Below are 19086 nucleotides of genomic sequence, written 5' to 3' on the forward strand. Positions count from 1 at the left end.
CTTGGAGATGTGTTCTGCAATAGGACTAAGGAAAGTTCTGGAACTTTGCTGCCCCGTTTGTCTTCCCTGTGTGATTTGTCCATGAAATGAGAAGATTGAGAAGAACTATCAGCAGTGTTCAATATACATTCTCTTTATTATTTTATCAGTTATTTTTATTGTTTCCTAGAGGAGAGTGAGTGATTGCATGGGTGTAGCTCACAAGGGAGACTTCCTTAAACACATGCAAAGTGTCAAATACAAGTCTTAGTCCACTGGCTGCAACCCCACCCTTTCTTTTCTGCTCAAGAGAGCATGAGTGGGACATTTCTAAGTGATAACCTTGGATGCAGTCCAGTTTTAGTTAACTGTTCACAAAGTTGAGCTCTCTTGTTTTAATAACAAGTTGCTTTGTGACATACGGTCCACCTCTTTGTGAACACGCTTGGGTGATGCAGTGACCAGTATCATCGAGATAAAACCTTTTCTCCCCGAATGGATTCTGGAGGGGGGATTTCCCCACCCCTGGTCATCAGCAGCCTGGGGGATTTTTATTATTCGATTGACCCAGTTTCAGCCACTTCCTGATTCCTTTTCTCCCTCGATCTTGGAGGCTAAACATGGCCAACTTACCTTACCCTTGAGCAGTATCATTCAGAGAGAAATAGCGGATTATAGCAGAGTTGTTCTAACCTTAGTTTGCTTGAAATGATCAGGGTAGCTGTTTAAAATACACAGTCCCAGTCTTTGCTGAGCCTGAGATGGGGTTCAGAAACCCTCACTCCAGGAGACCTCCAGGTGAGTCCGAAGAGGGGATCTGAGGACCACACACCTGGAAGCACTTAACTTGAGGACATTCATGTACTCACCGGGGTGACATTGGTTAGTACACTGAGTCAAGAAGCATGGTAGATAGTAGCGAAAATGGGATTCTGACAGTACTCAGAATTTATGTGGAACCCCTTAACCAGATACCCATTCCCTTCCTCCATGAACCACTTCTAGGGAGTGTCATTTCCTACCCCACACAGCACCTAACCCCGGGACTTGCACACTGGAGACACTCAAAAAACTTTGAATAAAGAAGCAATTTATATTTTAAAATGAAATTCAATTGCAGTGAGCCAGTTGCTCATTTATGACCAACTATGTTGAATAGTAACATTTATATTGACCTCAAGGCATAATATCTGTGACTTGTGATAATTGTATCGAGGGAGAAATGTTTGGTAGGCATTTAAAGGAGATCTTTGAACATTTCTCATGGAGCACGAAAATGCCTCAACCTTTACTTGATGCATTTTCAGTGTTAGCAGGTTATGAAGGCACAGAAGAAGAATAAAGAATTGAAGAGCTGGATAATGTTTTGAAGTATTGGAATGCCCCTTCAGTTTTTAAATATTTGGGAAAATGTTCTCCGGCTTTTTGGTTCTGCAGTTGGTGTCTCTGAATATTCTGAGGACACACCCTGTACTCTCCTGCAGATGCAGAACAGGGTGAGGCTTAGTGGAAGACCACCCATCTGTACCACTGTCCCAGCCAGGCAGGTCTCAGAAAGGATGGTGCAGAGCGGTCTCTCTAGAGGGCAAGCCAGTATCTGCTCATGAAACCAAATGGACTCAATGCCATGGATTTTGTTTCTCCATAAGGAGGCCACATGCTTTCAGCTCACATGTTCTCTTTTGGACAGTGAGATTCTGCTGCAAGAGGCAGTGCTGTTAGCCCTTCACAGACTGAAAGAGTTTGTAGATCCCGGTGCTACTTGACATCTGGTCCTTTTGCTTGGTCATTTATCTGTAGTTTAACCAGTCAGCCCCAGATCAACTCAGCAAGCTTTGTTTCTTCTTCTCGTCTAGGCTCATTCCTCTTATGAAAATTAATCTGACCCACAGATGAACTTCTTCCTTTAACCCAGATCCTGATGCTTATTTTTCTCAGCTTCAAGCTGCAAAGGAAATTCCCAGGAACATTTTTACAGGGCTGCTTTGCATTGAGGAGCCTGTGTGGCTTTGAGAATGCTAAGCTGAGGTCTCTTTTTGCATCTTCCTGATTTTGCCCCCCTAATTGGTATGAGTATTGCAAAAATGGTCCCCAAATAATATTTTCCTAGGGTACCATTTATTTCCACCACTGTCACCTTGTCTCATATTATATGAGGAGGGCCTCATGGCTCAGTGATGTGAAACTCAGCTACCTTAAGTTGGTAAGCACTGTTGGAAATCTTTGCTAAGATTGTTGCAGGGGATCCCAGAGTGTGGAGGTGCCAATGCATGATGGAGAGAGGAAAAAGGAGGGAAAGAAAAAACACCGTGAAGGTTAATGAGTTACAGCATTGTTAGTGATGATAAATTAATCTGGACTTTGAGATCTGCTCCTGGATCCTCATAATCTTTAAGGGTCTCTGCAGGGTTTGGGGAGCCAGCACCTCTCACCATCTTCCACAAGTAGAAGTGGAGAGGAAGGAAGACTTGGGCTAAGGAATGCAGCTTCTAGAAGCATGAACTTGGCATTTGTAACTTCTCAGCTCCTTTCTTCCTGACCTTAGCCTTTTACCTCCTTTCACCTCCTCAATACCAAAAAGTTTTGTTCTAACTCTATTAGAACCCAGTCTCTAGTCCCCTCACTTCATTCCCAGCTTTTTGGGCCTTGTCAACAGTTTGTTCTTGCTCTCACCTGACTCTATTGCAAATGCCATATTAGTTATTTATATCTACATAACAGATTGCCCTAGACTTGGTGGCTTGAAACAATAAATGAGCATTTGTTATCGCTCATAATTTCTGTGGGTCAGGAATTTGAGACAGCTTTGCAGGACCCAGGGTCTCCCATGAGGTTGCACTCAGAGGTCAGCCAGGGCTGCACTCATCTGAAGCCTTGACCGAGCCTGGAAGGTGCTTTCCCAAGCTGGCCCACTCCCACGGCCAGCAAGTTCATTCTGGCTGTTGGCTGGAGGCCTCAGTTCCTTACCACATGGGCCTTGCCACAGAGCTGCTTGAGCATCCTCATGCTATGGCATCTGGCTTCCCCCAGACTGAGCTTTCTAAAGACCAAGGGAAAAGGTTTAAGGGATTCTTTGGACTAGCCTCGGACATCACACATCCTCACTCTGCAGTCAGCCCTTTACCCATGTGGGAGGGGAACATTGGGGAACGTCTTGGAGGCTGTCTACATAAATACATTTTAACTCCCTAACAAACTCCACAGGATGGAAGTCCATTCTTAGGGTGAGCCCTCTTATAGGTGGCAAGGAGCAAAATGGATAAACATGCTAATCTTAATGGAGTGTATACTTTTGTGGGTTTGGATGACACAGACAGTAAACAAAATAAAGTGTAGACAATGTTAGAGAGTGATAGATGCTATAAATGAAAAAAGGAAAAGTGGAAGTGGGCTAGGAAGTGGGATGGGCAAGTACCAGACTGGTGCTGTAGAGTTCAGCCACTCTTCAATATGTCAATGTTCACCCAGATCGATCCTCTGCTAGGGAAGAAATTTCCACCAGAGTCATTGGTTCCAGATGTTTTCGTCTCCTGGTCTGAGTGTGACTATCCATACTTAATCTTTCACACATGATCCCCTCAGAAGAATTTTTTTTTTTTAAATTGGCTCACACATTAGCTGAGACAGTTGTGCTTATGGTGGCAAGCGTGAGGCCATTTCTTATCACCTGTAAAGTTGCCATCTGATGAGAAGAACGACACAAGTGATATTTTCCAAGCACAATGCATTTTAAAGGGCAAAGATTGTAGAGTAAGCCTTTATCCTGGGATAAATGGGGAAATGGACCACGAAAGTCTAGTTGGAATGGAATATTGGACGTGTAAAATGGCATAGTATAAATTAAACACATGAAAGGCACGAGGATGCTAGCGAGATGGAATGGGGTGCATCTTCATCTCTCTCATCATTTATAAGACAGCATTTTTACAGCCATAGTGGTAGCACTATAGAGCTTGGGGTGGGGCAGGCAGAATCAAAGACTAGAAGAAATATGGCTATTTTCTAGATTTAGCCTCTCATCATATATTATATGGTATGATGAAGCCTGATTGACGTTAGGCAGGATTTTGAGGTCAGGACCTTTGGCATAGTCCAGGTCTCCATATCTCTCCACCATGCTCATGGATGTGTGGGTGTGTCTGTCTCTCTCCCTCACATGTGTGCAAACACACACACACACACACCCTTCTTTCAAGTGTCGAGTGTAGGGCTGCCCAAGCCTCTCTATTCAGCTCCCACCATGACCCAGTTCTTTGCCTTTCTATTCAGACATCATACTCACAGGGTCCCCTTTGCTGTGCATATCCCAGTGCACTCTCCATCCCCAACCATGATTTGTTACAGTGACTACGATACTGTTGTCATCCTCTGCCCCAGGTGAGGGACCATGGCTTGAAGAGCTAACATCAGCTTGGTCACATCAACAAGAAATGGCCGAGCTGGGACAGGATGCAAGTCTTTCCGGCTCTAAGCCTCTGCCTCACACCCCTAGCTTTGCTACCTTCCATGCCAGGGAACACTTACGTGCATGGGGCTCCATTCGTTACCAGCCCTCCCTGTCCTTCTGCTCATTGATAATGTTAATGTATGAGTCAGTTTGAATATATTGTGTCCCCCAAATGTCATTATCTTTGATGTAATCTTGTGTGGGCAGATGTTATCAGTGTTGATTAGATTGAGACGTCATCAGTGTTGATTAGATTGAGTGTTTCTGTGGAGATGTGCCCCACCCAACTGTGGGTGATGACTCTAATTGGATAATTTCCATGGATTGTTTGTGGGCCTTGATCAGTGGATCCATATAAATGAGCTGACAAACAGAATGAAATCAGTGCAGCTGTGAGTGACATTTTGAAGAGGAGCTACAGCCAAGAGAGGCAGTTTGAAGACGGCCATTGAAGGCAGGAGCTACAGCCAAGAGGGACATTTTGAAGAAAGCACAGGAGCTGCAGATGAGAGACAGTTTGAAGGTGACCTTTGAAAGCAGACTCTTGCTCCAGAGAAGCTGAGAGAGGACAAATATCCCAAGTGCAACTAAGAGTGACATTTTTGAGGAACTGCAGCCTAGAGAGGAACGTCCTGGGAGAAAGCCATTTTGAAACCAGAACTTTGGAGCAGACGCCAGCCATGTGCCTTCCCGGCTAACAGAGGTTTTCTGGCCGCCATTGGCCATCCTCCAGTGAAGGTACCCGATTGCTGATGTGTTACCTTGGACACTTTATGGCCTTAAGACTGTAACTGTGTAACCAAATAAACCCCCTTTGATAAAAGCCAATCCATCTCTGGTGTTTTGCATTCCGGCAGCATTCGCAAACCAGAACAATGAATCACATAGGGAGATATTTGGTCATCTAATTTATAAGTGAAAATGCTAGAGCAACAGAAGGCACACGTTAGATTTGTGGTCAAGCCACAACAGCTAACACTGTAGATTTTAGCGGAGGCTTCGGATATAATTTTGCTCCCAGGGAATATTTAGCAATATCTGAAGACATTTTTAGTTGTCACAGTTTGTGGGGGGAGGGGCGTTGTTACTGGCATCAAGTGGGTGGAGGCCAGGGATGCTGCTAAACATCTACAATGCACAGGACAGTCCCCCACAACAGAGAATTACCTCGTCTCCAAATGTCAGTAGTGCTGAGTTCAAGAAACTCAGATGGAAACAGGGCTGAAACCAACAAAGGGTGTATGAGAGGGAAGAGGGCAGTTGTCTTAATATATAAATCCAGGGTGGGGGGATGTGCTTTCACAGCAAGTGAAAAAGGGAAGTTGTGCCAGTTAGGATATATTATGTCCTCCACAAAAAGCTATGTTCTTTAATGCAATCTTGTGGGGGCAGATTTATTAGTCTGTTGATTAGGGTGGAAATGTTTGATTAAATTATTTCCATGGAGATGTGGACCCTGCCCATTCAGGGTGGGTCTTAATTAAATCACTGGAGTCCTATAAGAACAGCTCACAGACAGAAGGAGCTCAGAGCAGCTGAGAGAGACTTTTGGAGAGACACTCGGGAGCTGACAGAGATGCTCAGAGACACTTGCAGTTGCAAAAAGAAGGACATTTGGAGATGCTAAGCTAAGGCTGCACAGGATCTGAGAGAGGAGCTGAAACACAGCCTCAGGGCCAGCAGACCCCAGCCACATGCCTTCCCAGCTGACAGAGGTGTTCTGGATGCCATCAGCCTTTCTTCAGTGAAGGTATCCTCTTGTTGATGCCTTAATTTGGACAGTTTGATGGCTGTAGAACTGTAAATTTGTAACTTAATACTCTTTTATAAAAGCCAGTCCATTTCTGGTATTTTGCATAACAGCAGCATTAGCAAACCAGAAAAGAAGCTTTTCATCAGCCACAAGCCCAGTGCAGATGCTGAACAGCTTAGGCCAGTCCACGTTGTGTTCCGAGAACCATCCAGTACAGAACCAAGGAAGAGGCATTTGCCTCTAGCACGTGTTTCTTAGGTCACAGCAGCAGCAGCAAATCTGTTATACTTTTAAGAGGGTTTTAGGGAAAACAAATTGGGTGGGGCAAAGTTATCAGGGTAGCAAAATAATGTCAGGCAAGGAAGGATTTATTAACTTGGGGATGGGATGGTGGTACCTGTGACCAAGTCTTTGAAGATTGTTTTGGGGAAACACAACTGGAAATGTTCTGTGCATTCTCTGGGGCAGAATAGGGATTGAGGATGGAGGAGAAGGTACAGGGGAGTCAGATAAGAAAGCATTTTCTAACAGAAGCATCAGGAAGGCACTGGAAAGGATTCTTTTAAGAAGCAATGCACTCCATGTGGGAACCATGTTCTATCAGATGCAGCCAGGCCATCTTCCAAGGGACTGGGGATTCTAGAAGGAGTTTAGAAGAGCTGGTCTCCAAGGTTCTCGGACTCTGATACCAGGGTACTTCATCTGGACTGAACAGCAACTAACATATAAAATTTTTGTTATGAAAGCAATATACATTCATTGTAGAGAGGCTAAGTAAAGGTCAACATATGTCCATTCAACAGCGATTTTGTGAGCAGCTGCTATGTCCTAAGCATGCAGATGTAACTGTGACTAAGATGTCAAAATGTCCAGAACTTTGGTGTTTACATTTTAGGGAAAAACAAATAAACAAGAGAAGATAAATAAACAAGAAAGGGGTAGACTTGCAATGAATGCTATGAAGGAAATAAGTACTTTAGTAAGCTAAACATGAATGGGGGGCACCCAGGGGTGGGCAAAGGCAACCACTTTGGATTGGATTATCAGGGAATACCTCTCCAAGCCTGAGTAGGAGCCAGACATGCCCCAAAAAACAAGACAAAGCAAAATAAAAACAACAACAAAACAAAACACTGGGGCAAACAATTATCAAATGTTATTACCAGGTTGTAAGTGCAAAGGCTGGGAGACAGGAAAGGGCTGACACCTTGGAAGGACAGGAAGGAGGCTGGTGTGGTTAGACCTAGCATGCCCAGGGGTGAAGTGAAGAAACCAAGGCTAGACGGGGCTTGGGCCAAATCAAGTAGACCCTCATAGGCCAGGGAGGAAAGTTTGAGATGTGGCGCAGACTGAGACATGTTTAGAAAATATCTCTGTGGCTGCCATCTAGAGATTGAAATATAAGGAGTACAGGAGTCAAAAGGAGAGGACTAAACGGTCATCTACATGAGAGATGGCAGTGGATTCTACGGGGGTAGCAGCATGGGAAATGGTGAGAAGTGATGGCCTTAAGATACACTTTGGAGGAAAACAGTAAGAGAACCTTGGAGACCAGCTCATCTAAATTCCTCCTGGTTTCATCAGTCCCTTGGTAGGTGGCCTAGCTGCTTCTGATAGAATGTGATTCCTGAAGAGAGATCGCTGCTTCTTAAGGGATCCTGTTCTAGTGTGTAATTGATGCTTCTGGTAGAAAACACTTTATTATCTGACTCAGTGGGTTAGAGTGAGGGAGGAGTAAAAGGGAAGAAACCTGGAATCTTCAGGGTCTTGCCCTATGCACCTGGTTAGATTTCACATCAGTTCCTCAATTTGGAGAGACCAAGAGAGAATATGTTTGGGGACTAAGATTGCATGAAAAATGGTAGCTGCATTTGGGGACCATGAAGGTTGAGTTGCTTGTTAGATATCCAAGTGGAAACCATAGGAAAGCAGATGGCACAGTGGAGAGAGACACGTGTGGGAATCGTAACCATGTAGTTGGTAGTGAGAACTGGGGATATGGATTTACCAAGGGAGCAGGAGGAGGGAGCGGGCAGACCTTCAGATCCCAAGCTGGGTTGCAGAGTAAGACATGGGACTAGTGAGGGAGACTGAAAAGGATGGAGCCAAGGAGTGGTTGGGGTTTAGCAAAGAAAAGGGACTGATTCATTCAAGTGTAGGTGCTTGGCTGGGTCCAAGACTGCTGAGAAATCTAGTATGATAAGGCCAGAGTAGTGACCACTGGATTTGGCAACTTGGAAGTTGGCAGCTTGGCAAGAGCAGGTTCATTGGAGAGATGGAAATTAAAGCCAGACCGACAGTGGGTTGAAGAATCAAGGTAAGGCGAGGGAGTATTGGCAGTAAATATAAAGAGAAGTAATAAAACAAGCCACAATACCATCATTCTCTCACAGATGCATGTCCTTTTGGACTCTCTCCTTCTTTCCCACACTTTTTGCATACAGTTTTAACATACAGTCTTTAGGAGTTGGAATGCATGCCCAGGTGAACTCTTTTACCTATAAAGGGAAAATGAACTAGATCAAAAATCTTTTGGTTACCTATCAATTATTATTTCTTAAAAAAGAATGCCTTCATATAATTATGTTGCCCCTGGCAAATATAATTTTGCCAGTTATTTTAGTAGTAAAAGGCTTTGAGCTTGGTTACAGACTCACTGACGATGTATGAAAATGTTGAGATTATGAATAAGGTCAGGAGAGTGGAAATGTATATAGTCTTAACAAAAACGTGTACACGCATTTCAAACCCAGGCTTTTAGGAAGATCATTGGATTTCAAGAATTAGATAAACTATCCCTGCACATTTGAGTGAGCTGAATAACACCATCAAATATAATGTGTAGTGTGATTATGGACATTTAATTTGCTTCCTATATTTCTATAACAAATCCACATTCTGCATGTCAAAAAAGGTATGTATAACCTTCTAAAAATAAAACTGGATTGTTCTGTACACATTATTCTAAAATCTGCTTTCACTTCGTAATATCCACCAATGAACAAATATTTATTGACTACCTACTGTGCACCAGCAACCATTCTAGCCACTGACATAGGGTAGTTTAAGAAGGCTATACTATTCTCATCCTCGCAGAGCAGACGCTGGTGGGGGGACCAAGACAATCAGCAAAATTAACAGCAAATTAATTTTGCTGTTAAAGTGTTGTCACTCTTTGGACACAGACTATGGAGGAAAACAAACATGGAAGGAGGATATGGAGCCCCAGGCACCATGAAACATTATCTTATGTCATGAAACATTTTTCTGCCACTAAATGAACACTTAACCTGCATCATAAAAAGGCCCCAAAAGAGTGAGTGGTACTCAGCTGCTGCAAATTTTGGGACAAGGACATGCTGGCAGAAGAGCTCACACCAAGTGAGATGAAATTCACTGAGACTCTGATCTGCTGCTGCCTTATGGGAAAAACACTTCCAGGCTGTTTGCACTGGGATTCATCATCATCTGTGATGAAGGGAAGGAGGCTGACTGGTGGATGAGAAGAGAGATTGTAGCGAGCTGGATTTTGGAGCCCTTACCTGCCAACAACCGGAAGACTCGTCTTTCAGAACAACTGTCCGTGCAGATGTGCGTTGAACTGCAGGAGGCCTGGGAGGCTGAGGTTCTCGGTGGACTCATGGGGACCCAAGGCTATTTTTTTAAATTTTTGAATGTTGAGATTTCCAATGAAATGGTTTCACTCCAGGAGAAAAATAACTGGGAATGCTGAAATGGACCGAAAATAGTTGCAGACACTAATGAGGAGAGAATTCTAAGGATCCCAGAGGGAGTTAGACAGGGTTTGAGCTACAGACTTTTCCTTGGGTCAGAAGAAAAGGCAGATTTAAGCAGCACTTGAAAAAAGAAAAAAGAAAGCGACAGGTAGGGATGGTTGCTTGGATGGGTGTGAAGGAGGAAAGGGTACAGCAAGGAAAGATGTTGGCTCTGGACTTGTTTCAAAGGTGATAAAGTTGTTGAGAGGCTGAAACTGTTGGGAGAAGAAGGCTGAGTGAAAAGAGAAAGCTCTTTGGATTTGGATTTGCCATATGGAGTTGTCATTAATATCTGAAAGCCAGAGCTGAGCACAGTAGCCTGGGCAACAAGACTCCTGCAAAGGGTGGCTGGAAAAGAGAGGCTAATCCTCTCCATGCCCAGGAGCCTGGGAAAGAGGGGGACAGAGACCAGGGAGGACACAGTGGGTGCCAGTCCTGAGAAGGGTTAAACAGGGACATTACAGACATTGTTTATTTCCCAAACTAAGTAGCCAAAAGGTGTTGGCTAAGCGGTCCTTGCAGTGACCCATCTCTGCTGTTGAAAACCACTACCGCCACCACCACGGACACAAGGTGTCTTTCTCAAGGTCTGTGGCCATGGTCAATGCTAGCCCAGGAAGTCACACCGTCAGAATGCTTTCTGCAGAGCACAGGGCTGCCCAGTGCTGAACCTGAGTGGGAACCAATCTGAAAATATACCATCTAGGGTGGGTTGAATGGTTTCCCCCCAAAAAGATACATTCAAGTCTTAATCCCAGCGCCTGTGAACATGACCTTATTTGGAAATAAGGTCTTTGCAGATTTAATCAGTTCAGATGTGGTCATCCAGGATTAGGTGAGCCCTAAATCCAGTGGCTGGTTTCCTTTTAACAAGACACACAGACACCCAGGGAAGAAGGTCATGGGAGATGGAGACAAATATTGGAGTGATGCATCTACAAGCCAAGGAAGGTCAAGAGCTGCCAGCCACCACCGGAAGTCTGGAGAGGGGCATGGGGCCTCAGGAGGAACCAACCCTGCTGACACTTGCATTTTGGACTTCTGGACTCCTGATCTGTTAGAAAATAAGTTTCTGTTGTTTTAAGCCACCCAGCTTGTGGTAATTTTTGACAGCAGCCCCAGGAAACTAAGACACCACTGAAGCCATGCAGGAGCAACCCTCACATGTACCTGGAGGATTGGGTCCTGGCAGTTCCACTCCAAATTAGTAAATGCTCTTAGAGTCTCATCACAGCCCATCCTGTCTTGTGTCAATTCACCTGAGTATGGGATTCACACCTCATAGAATTCCAAAGGGCCAAAATACCAGCGCTGATGTAACATATTGACAAGCCAATGAATTTTTAAAGTTATAGTTATGTTGTTAAGACTTATATAAAATAAAAAGTATTTGTTTTAGTTTGCTAAAGTTGCTGAAATGCAATATACTGGAAATGGGTTGGCTTTTACAGTGGGGATTTATTAACTTACAAGCTTATAGTTCTGAAGCCATGAAAATGTCCAAACCAAGGCATCATCAAGACAGTATGCTCTTCCTGAAGACCAGCTGCCTGTGATCCTCAGCTCCTCTGTGATCCTCAGCTCCTCTGTCACATGGCAAGGCACATGGTGGCATCTGCTGGTCCCTCCCTTCTCTCCCGGGTTTCTTTGCTTTTGCTTCATGCTTCTACATCTGTGGCTTTCTTTCTCAGCTTCTGTGTCTTTTACCTCTGTCTTTTGTATTCTTTCTATTTCATCCTCTTATAAAGGACTCCAGTAAGAGGATTAAGACCCATCTGGGGCTCACCTCAACTGAAATAACCTAATCAAAAGGTCCCCTCCCATAAATAGTTCTCTACCCACAGGAGTGGATTAAGAACATGATTTTCTGGGGTACATACAGCTTCAAACCATCACAGTGTTTGTTGACATTTTATTGAAAATACTGCTCTTCAGGCTTTTCTGTTAGTTGACGCTAATGGTGGACTGTAGTTATATAAAGAGTGCTATGAGAACACACAGGAAGGCAAGCCAGTCAGGGACAGTGACACAGCAGGAATGACATTGGAGCTAGGTCCAAAAGGACCTAAGAGTAGCTGGGGACCCGAGAGGGTGTACGCCCCAAGCAGAGAGCATGCCATGAGCAAAGATGTGAAAGAGGGAGAGTTGGGGTGTGTCAGAGTGGTCCTCTGTGGTTTGTGAATGGGGCATTTTAGACAGGAAGCAAAGAGGTAGGGAGGGATGAGGGCATGCTGGAGGGTTTGGGCAATACTTTGTGAGCAAGGGGAAGTCTCTGGAGAGTGTATTTGGCAAGAGAGGGAGGTGACAGGAGCTGTGTTGATACACGGACATGGAGCGGGAGGAATAGGTGAGGGTATGGCAAGCATGCAGTGTTAACAGCAGTGCAGGCTGGAGATGACGCTGGTTAGATCAGGCATGACAGTCAACTTAGAGATTAAGGAGCACATAACACAGCCATGTGGGAGGTAAAAGGGACAGAATGTTGGAAGGTGAGTGTTTTAGTTTCCTTGGCTGGTCAAGCAAATACCATGCAGTGGGTTGGCTTAAACAATGGGAATTTATTGGCTCATGGTGTCGAGGCCAAGAGAAAGTCCAAATCAAGGTGTCATCAAGGCCATGCTTTCTTTCCGAAGACTGGCGTCCTCGGGCTGGCTGCTGGTGATCCTTGGTCCTGGGCTTCTCTGTCACATGGCAAGGCACGTGGCGGCCTCTCCTTTCTCTTCCAGGTTCCACTGATGATCAGCTTCTTGCTTCCTGTGGCTTTATCTCTTTGTTTAAATTTCATTCTGCTTCTGAAGGACTCCATTACTAGGATTAAGACCCATCCTGATTGAGTTGGGTCACACTTAACTGAAGTAACCTCATTAAAAGTTCCTACTTACAATGGGTCAACCCCCAAAGGAATGGATTAAATTTAAGAACATATTTTTCTGGGGTACACACAGCTCCGAATCACCATAGTGAGCATGAGAGAAAGCAAAGACTCTGGAACTACTCTGAGGCTCCTAGCTAGGGCAGCTGGGCTGCTGCTGTGGCCTCGACTAGGGCAGGCAAATGTCCGGGAGGCAGCAGGTGGTAAACTTGTCCTCAGGTCTGATCAGGTGCTTGACATCAGTCTCCCACTGGCAGTTATTGGAGCTGCTGTGTTACAAGCCCATGCATTTGCAGAGTCCCTGGGCAATCTGCACTCCTGGAAGTCTGAGAAGCTTGAGAAGCACTGGCCTAAGGGGGAATGGGGTCACTGGGAGGGAGGTAGTGGGAAGTTAGAAATGCAGGTGGGGGCCACTGAGCAGTGCTGGTAGTTGAGACCCTAAGAAGACCTTCTGCAAGAAAAGAATATGGGGTGAGAAAGGAGAGTTTAGAGCCTTTGCTACTTAAGGGGAGGGCTGGGATCCAACCATGAACAAAGGCGTCGTGGACAGATTAGCCTGAGAGGAAAAAAAGAATCTTTCTTTCCAAAAGATACACCAACTTACTATTTTTCCAAAGGACACCTTTTTTTGTCAATACTGTTCTTAGATTTAAGGGCAAATATGGACTCTTCTTTAAAAACAAATCTTGCTGAAAGATGAATTTTTAGAAAGTTATTGGACAATGAGAAATTAATCTTTGATGGTCAAATGGAAAGCACGGCAAGAAAATCACTTATTTGTACTAACAAATACAATAAAAACTCATGTCTTATTACGGGCTCAGCCAGATGATGATATTGCCCAGAGAAAGTTCTATTACTTCTATGAGGCAGGTGTTTTTATGTTTACAACCATGTGTAATTAACTTATATTGAGAAGCTGTTTTGCATGATCTTGTGTGTGAGTAGCATGAAAGCATGTGGTTTTTTTCCCAGGTGAACTGATGGAATTATCTAGATAATTGTCTATTGATGACAGCCCCTTAGGTTAAAATGTACACTTCTTTGGGTACTTTTTGAACTAGCAATATGTGTCTTCATTTACAATCACAATGGAGAGAAAACACTTTCCCTGTGAAAAACATATCAATAGCCCCTTTTCTTTTCTGAAGGAGGTGTCCATAGTGGTGTTTAGATATGCCTTTGTTTCATGCATGAAATATCTTTTCCACCTCATCAAATGTGAAAGCTGCACTTTTTCTTTAATGTCAATAAGCAGATAGTAAATGGCAGATTGCCAGAAGGTATCTGGCTGCTTTGCTTTGCTGCCTGTCTGAAGAAGGAGTGGGGAGCCAAGAGTGTACCCCCTGCTCCCCAAGGCCTGAAGGGACTTGGGGAAGGTGCCACTTTTTGCACCTCAGGGCAGCAGCTTGTTGATCTTCTCACCCCAGGCTTAAGGTGGGAAGGCCTAGCATTGACCTCTTGCTCCAGTTTTACTTGGTTTGCAAACCAGACTATCCCTTTACCTGTCTGATGTTTCACTGCAGTATATGACTAAACAACATAGAATCTTGCAGTTTCAGTAGAAAAGTATTCAGCAACACTTTCACTTGTAATACACTGATGACTGTGAATTCTCTTTTAAACTGTCTAAATCTGGAGAGAAGTAATTGATTTAAATTCATGCTCTGGCTGTACGTGTTGTCTGTCCACTATCCACTGTCAGGGCAGCCGCTGGTCAGCCCTGTTTTGCAATAATACTTCTCTTTTCAGCATGTCTCTTTCTTAAGAATTCTTTGCCTCCACAAAAAAAAAAAAAAAAAAGTTCATTTGGTCACTTTTGTCAAATGCTTTCTTTTTAGGTTGGCTATCCAGAGGGGGTGTTTGGAAACTAAAATAATTATGTAAACTGCAAGGACAGTAGCCTGTTGGGGCTCTGCCACCAAGTTGAAAGAGGGAAGAGATTCCATTCTGACCTAGAAGTGTTTGCTTCCAGTTTTAAAGAGTGCTAGAGGTTTCAACAAATGCCCCTTGCTGTGTCGGGTTTCCTCGCTGACATCCTCCCCTCCTTTGCTTTACCCCAGGTGGACACCTCTGTGCAGGTCCTCGATCCGCTGTCCAGGTAGGAGGCAGCCATGGCCGGCAGCACACCCGACGGGGCGAGCCAATTGCCCTTCTTTTTCGGCAACATCACCCGGGAGGAGGCGGAAGATTACCTGGTCCAGGGGGGCATGACGGACGGGCTCTACCTGCTGCGCCAGAGTCGCAATTACCTGGGCGGCTTTGCGCTGTCGGTGGCCTTCGGGAGAAAGGCGCACCACTACACCATCGAGCGGGAGCTGAACGGCAGCTACGCCATCGCGGGCGGCAGGACCCACGCGAGCCCCGCCGAGCTCTGCCTCTACCACTCCCAGGAGTCCGACGGCCTCGTCTGCATCCTCAAGAAGCCTTTCAACCGGCCCTCCGGGGTGCAGCCCAAGACCGGACCCTTTGAGGACCTGAAGGAGAACCTCATCCGGGAATACGTGAAGCAGACGTGGAATCTGCAGGTGAGCTGATGGGCTGGTCCTGCGACTCCAGGTGGGCTCGGGGGTCCCTTGTATTCTCCTGTACAGACATCCCAGTTGCCTGGAAAACCATCCAGTGGGGCCTCAAATGACCAACTATCTACTTAGGCAACTTTGGCCAAAAATCGACACAGTTTTTCCCTTTTCTGAGCAACAGTTGAGAGGGGAAGCCCCTTAAGGACAGGGCTGAGAGTTTCTCCACCAAGGAAATCACCATTACTCGGTCCATGTGTATCCCTTTTGGATAGGCAGCAACAAGAGATGTCCATTGCTCTTTCTTTATCTTGCAGAGGTCACACTATACGTATTGACTGATGCTTGATTTTGTTGCATCATAATTTGTCTTGCAGAACTTTCTGTGTCAGCACACCCATGACTATGTAATTCTTGCTCTATGTTTCCCCCTCATATGTACCATAATTTATTTAACCAGTAGCTATTGATAGATGCTTTTGTGTGTGTGTGTGTTTTTCTTTTTTCTTTTTTCTTTTTTTTTTAAATAATGTCGCTTTTAAGATATTTTGTACCCATCTCTATCAGTTTGCCAGGCTGCTCTGACAAAAACCACACAATGGGTTGGCTTAAACAACAGAAATTTACTAGATAGCTCACCGCTTCTGAGGCCGGAAGTCCAAATCAATGTGTTAGCTAGAAGGCTGGCTTCCTCCCATGGTCAGTTGCATTCTGGCTGGGGTAATCCTTGAATTTGCCATCACATGGTGGTGTTCTCTCTTTTCTCTTCTGGGTTCTGTTGACTTCTGGCTTCCACTCATCCCAGCAGCATTCTCTCACTATGTCTGAATTTCTTCTGCTTATAAAGGACACCAGCAATCTGGATTAAGACCCAACCTTATTCATTTGGGGCACACATTATCTACAGTAATATCTTGGTGTGATCTTGTCTACACTGGGTCAACACCTACAGTTATGTGGATCAACACTGAGAACATGAACAAACTGGGTTACCCAATTCAATCCAGCACACCATTTTACTAAGATTTTATGCAATCTCTCTGCAGGATAAACTCGTAATGGGTTCGCTTTGCCAAATCCAAGGATATGGGTGTTTTAATTTGGATATTTAGTAACAAGTTCCCATCCAGAAAGGTCACACAGCTTGTGACAATTTACATTCCTACCACATTCTTAACAACACTTGGTATCACAAGTCAACGAGTTTGACTGACAGTCTCCTGCTGGTACTTAAGTGTTTGACAGTATTTTCTTGTATGCCCTGGATGAATGCTGTATGCATTTTTGCTGTGTTATTTGATATGACAGTTTAGTTTGTGAGCATTGTATGCAGTGACTCTTTTTAGGCCTTTAATATTTTATGTCTTAAATTCAACCTTGCAGACAAATGTGGTTGAGTCCCAAATTTTTCAGTAGTATTTATTGGCTATATCTTTGACCATCTTTATACTTTTTAAAAACTTCAGATAAAATCAGATTTACTGAGGCATAATTTACATATAGGAAAGATCATCCTCTTGAGGTGTAGAGTTCAATGATTTTTGACAAACGCTTAGTGTCATGTAACCCCCACCGCTGTTATGTAACAGTCCGTCACCCCATCAAGTACCCTCTTGCCCTTTGTAGTCCATCCCCTCCCCCTATTCAGCCCCTGACAACCACTCATCTTTTTCCTATCCCTACAGTTTTGACTTTTCCAGAATTTCACATAAATGGATTCACACAGCATCTTAACTTTCAGACTGACTTCATTCTCATAGCATGATGCATTGATGATGCATCTGTACTATTGCATATTTCAGTGGCTCGTTCTTTGGTGGGAGCTGGGTGGTATTCTACACCCTTTCAATTTCTTCCTCTCTTCTCACTTTGTTTTAGATGCTTGCCTGGTGTATAACCTATTGCTGGTTTGGGTTCTTATTCATCTATGAAGCAGGATAAAATTGCCATCCTCACATTCCCTTCCATCTCTCCTTCTCCCTTATATCTCCTAGTCTGGGTCAGTTACATTTTTATTCTTGCATCTACTGGTTCTCTTTATAACTTCAAATAATCAATCTTTGATTCTCTTTTTATTATTGTAAAGAATGTCTATTTCTCTCCCTGTAAGAAAGAGGAGGAAATCAATTCGCTTGGCTTTCAGCCCATTTTCCTGCTTTTGTTTTTCACATTATTATTTTTACATTGCCAAGGTTGATCTTTCTGTGGTCACATTTTCTGCAGTTGCAGGTAATGGGGTGCACAGGTGCTTGGAATGAAGCCTTGGAGAAGCAGATTGGAAAACGCATGTCTCCTTGGTTGCACACCTCACGCCTCTTGTGTCTGATCCTTTCCAGCACTCCTTAACTGTTATTAAATGGCAAACTGGGAGCTGAAGCCCCTAGGGCCAGAGGCTCTTTCTCTGGACCTCATGCATTTAACCAGATGGTTTTTAAAGCCCTGTCACGCTTTCAGAAGGCCAATCTCTTTATTCTAAAATCTATTCTGTTACTTACAAATATGAAGGAACTTAAATAATATATAAAGAACATGTTGGTTTTGTTCATTGAGTGAATGAATGATGAATGAAACAAAGAAAGAAAGAAAACTTGATCCCATTCTACCATGGGGCTCATGACTTTGCAGATTGGAAATGATTTCTACATCATTTTAAACATCTTTCCTTATTATCACCTATTCTGATTGCTCTCTCCCTTTCTTCTCCAAACCCCTCCTCCTGGCAGGGTCAAGCTTTGGAGCAAGCCATTATCAGTCAGAAGCCACAGCTGGAGAAGCTAATCGCTACCACTGCCCATGAGAAAATGCCCTGGTTCCATGGAAAAATCTCTCGAGAGGAATCTGAACAAATTGTCCTAATAGGATCAAAGACAAATGGAAAATTTTTGTAAGTATTGTGGTGTTAATCCCCACACCTCCTACCACCAGATCTGCTTTGGTAATTAAGGGTAACTCCGCTTCCGTATTACTGAACTCCAGGTGACCTGAAGAAGGGTTCACACATTATCATCCGACTGCACGTGTGTTGGCCTATTGTAAAGACTTTGTGAATTGAAGCTATCACTTGAAATTCCCCTTGCATGTGTTTTGCTCTGTCTGACCCTAAAGCGAATACTCATTTTGGCCATTGTTCCAGTTTGCTAATGCTGCCAGGATGCAAAATACCAGAAATAGATTGGCTTTTATAAAAGGGGGTTTATTTGGTTACACAGTTACAGTCTTAAGTCCATAAAGTGTCCAAGGTAATGCATCAGTAATTGGGTACCTTCACTGTAGGATGGCAAGTGGCATCCAAAAAATCTCTGTTAGCTGGAAAGGCACATGGCTGGCGTCTGCTCCAAAGTTCTGGTTTCAAAATGGCTTTCTCCCAGGACATCCTTCTCTCAGCATCTGTGTGTTCTTCAAAGTGTCCCTCTTGGCTATAGCAAGCTCGCTTCTTCTGTCTGAGCTTATATAGTGCTCTAGTAAACCAATCAAGGCCCATACTGAATGGGTAGGGCTGCACCTCCATGGAAACCATCCAATCAGAGTTATCTCCCACAGTTGGGTGGGGCGCATCTCCATGGAAAAAACCCAATCCAAATGTTCCAACCTAATCATCACCCCCACAAGATGCATTAAAGAATATGGCTTTTTCTGAGGGACATAATATATACAAACCAGCACAGGCATTAAGGGAGATAATGCTTAGAGAAAATATTTTTCAGCCACGTATCTTGCTTTGAATGGCAAATGTAGGATCC

General features: G+C 44.1%; 1 protein-coding gene across 5 annotated transcripts in view; it reads left to right on the forward strand.

Annotated features, from left to right (window-relative positions):
* The window catches only part of SYK (spleen associated tyrosine kinase), a 102802-nt gene that overhangs the window by 36421 nt on the left and 47295 nt on the right, over positions 1–19086 (forward strand). For all 5 annotated transcript variants that reach the window (XM_037798261.1, XM_037798257.1, XM_037798259.1 and 2 more), the window contains 2 exons: positions 14891–15355; positions 18070–18230. In XM_037798261.1, coding sequence (XP_037654189.1) covers positions 14942–15355; positions 18070–18230 — 575 coding nt within the window. In that variant the 5' untranslated portion in view covers positions 14891–14941. The remainder of the gene's footprint in view (positions 1–14890; positions 15356–18069; positions 18231–19086) is intronic.

Source organism: Choloepus didactylus, chromosome 10 (genome assembly GCF_015220235.1).
Source record: "Choloepus didactylus isolate mChoDid1 chromosome 10, mChoDid1.pri, whole genome shotgun sequence".
NCBI classification, from domain to species: Eukaryota; Metazoa; Chordata; class Mammalia; order Pilosa; family Megalonychidae; genus Choloepus; species Choloepus didactylus.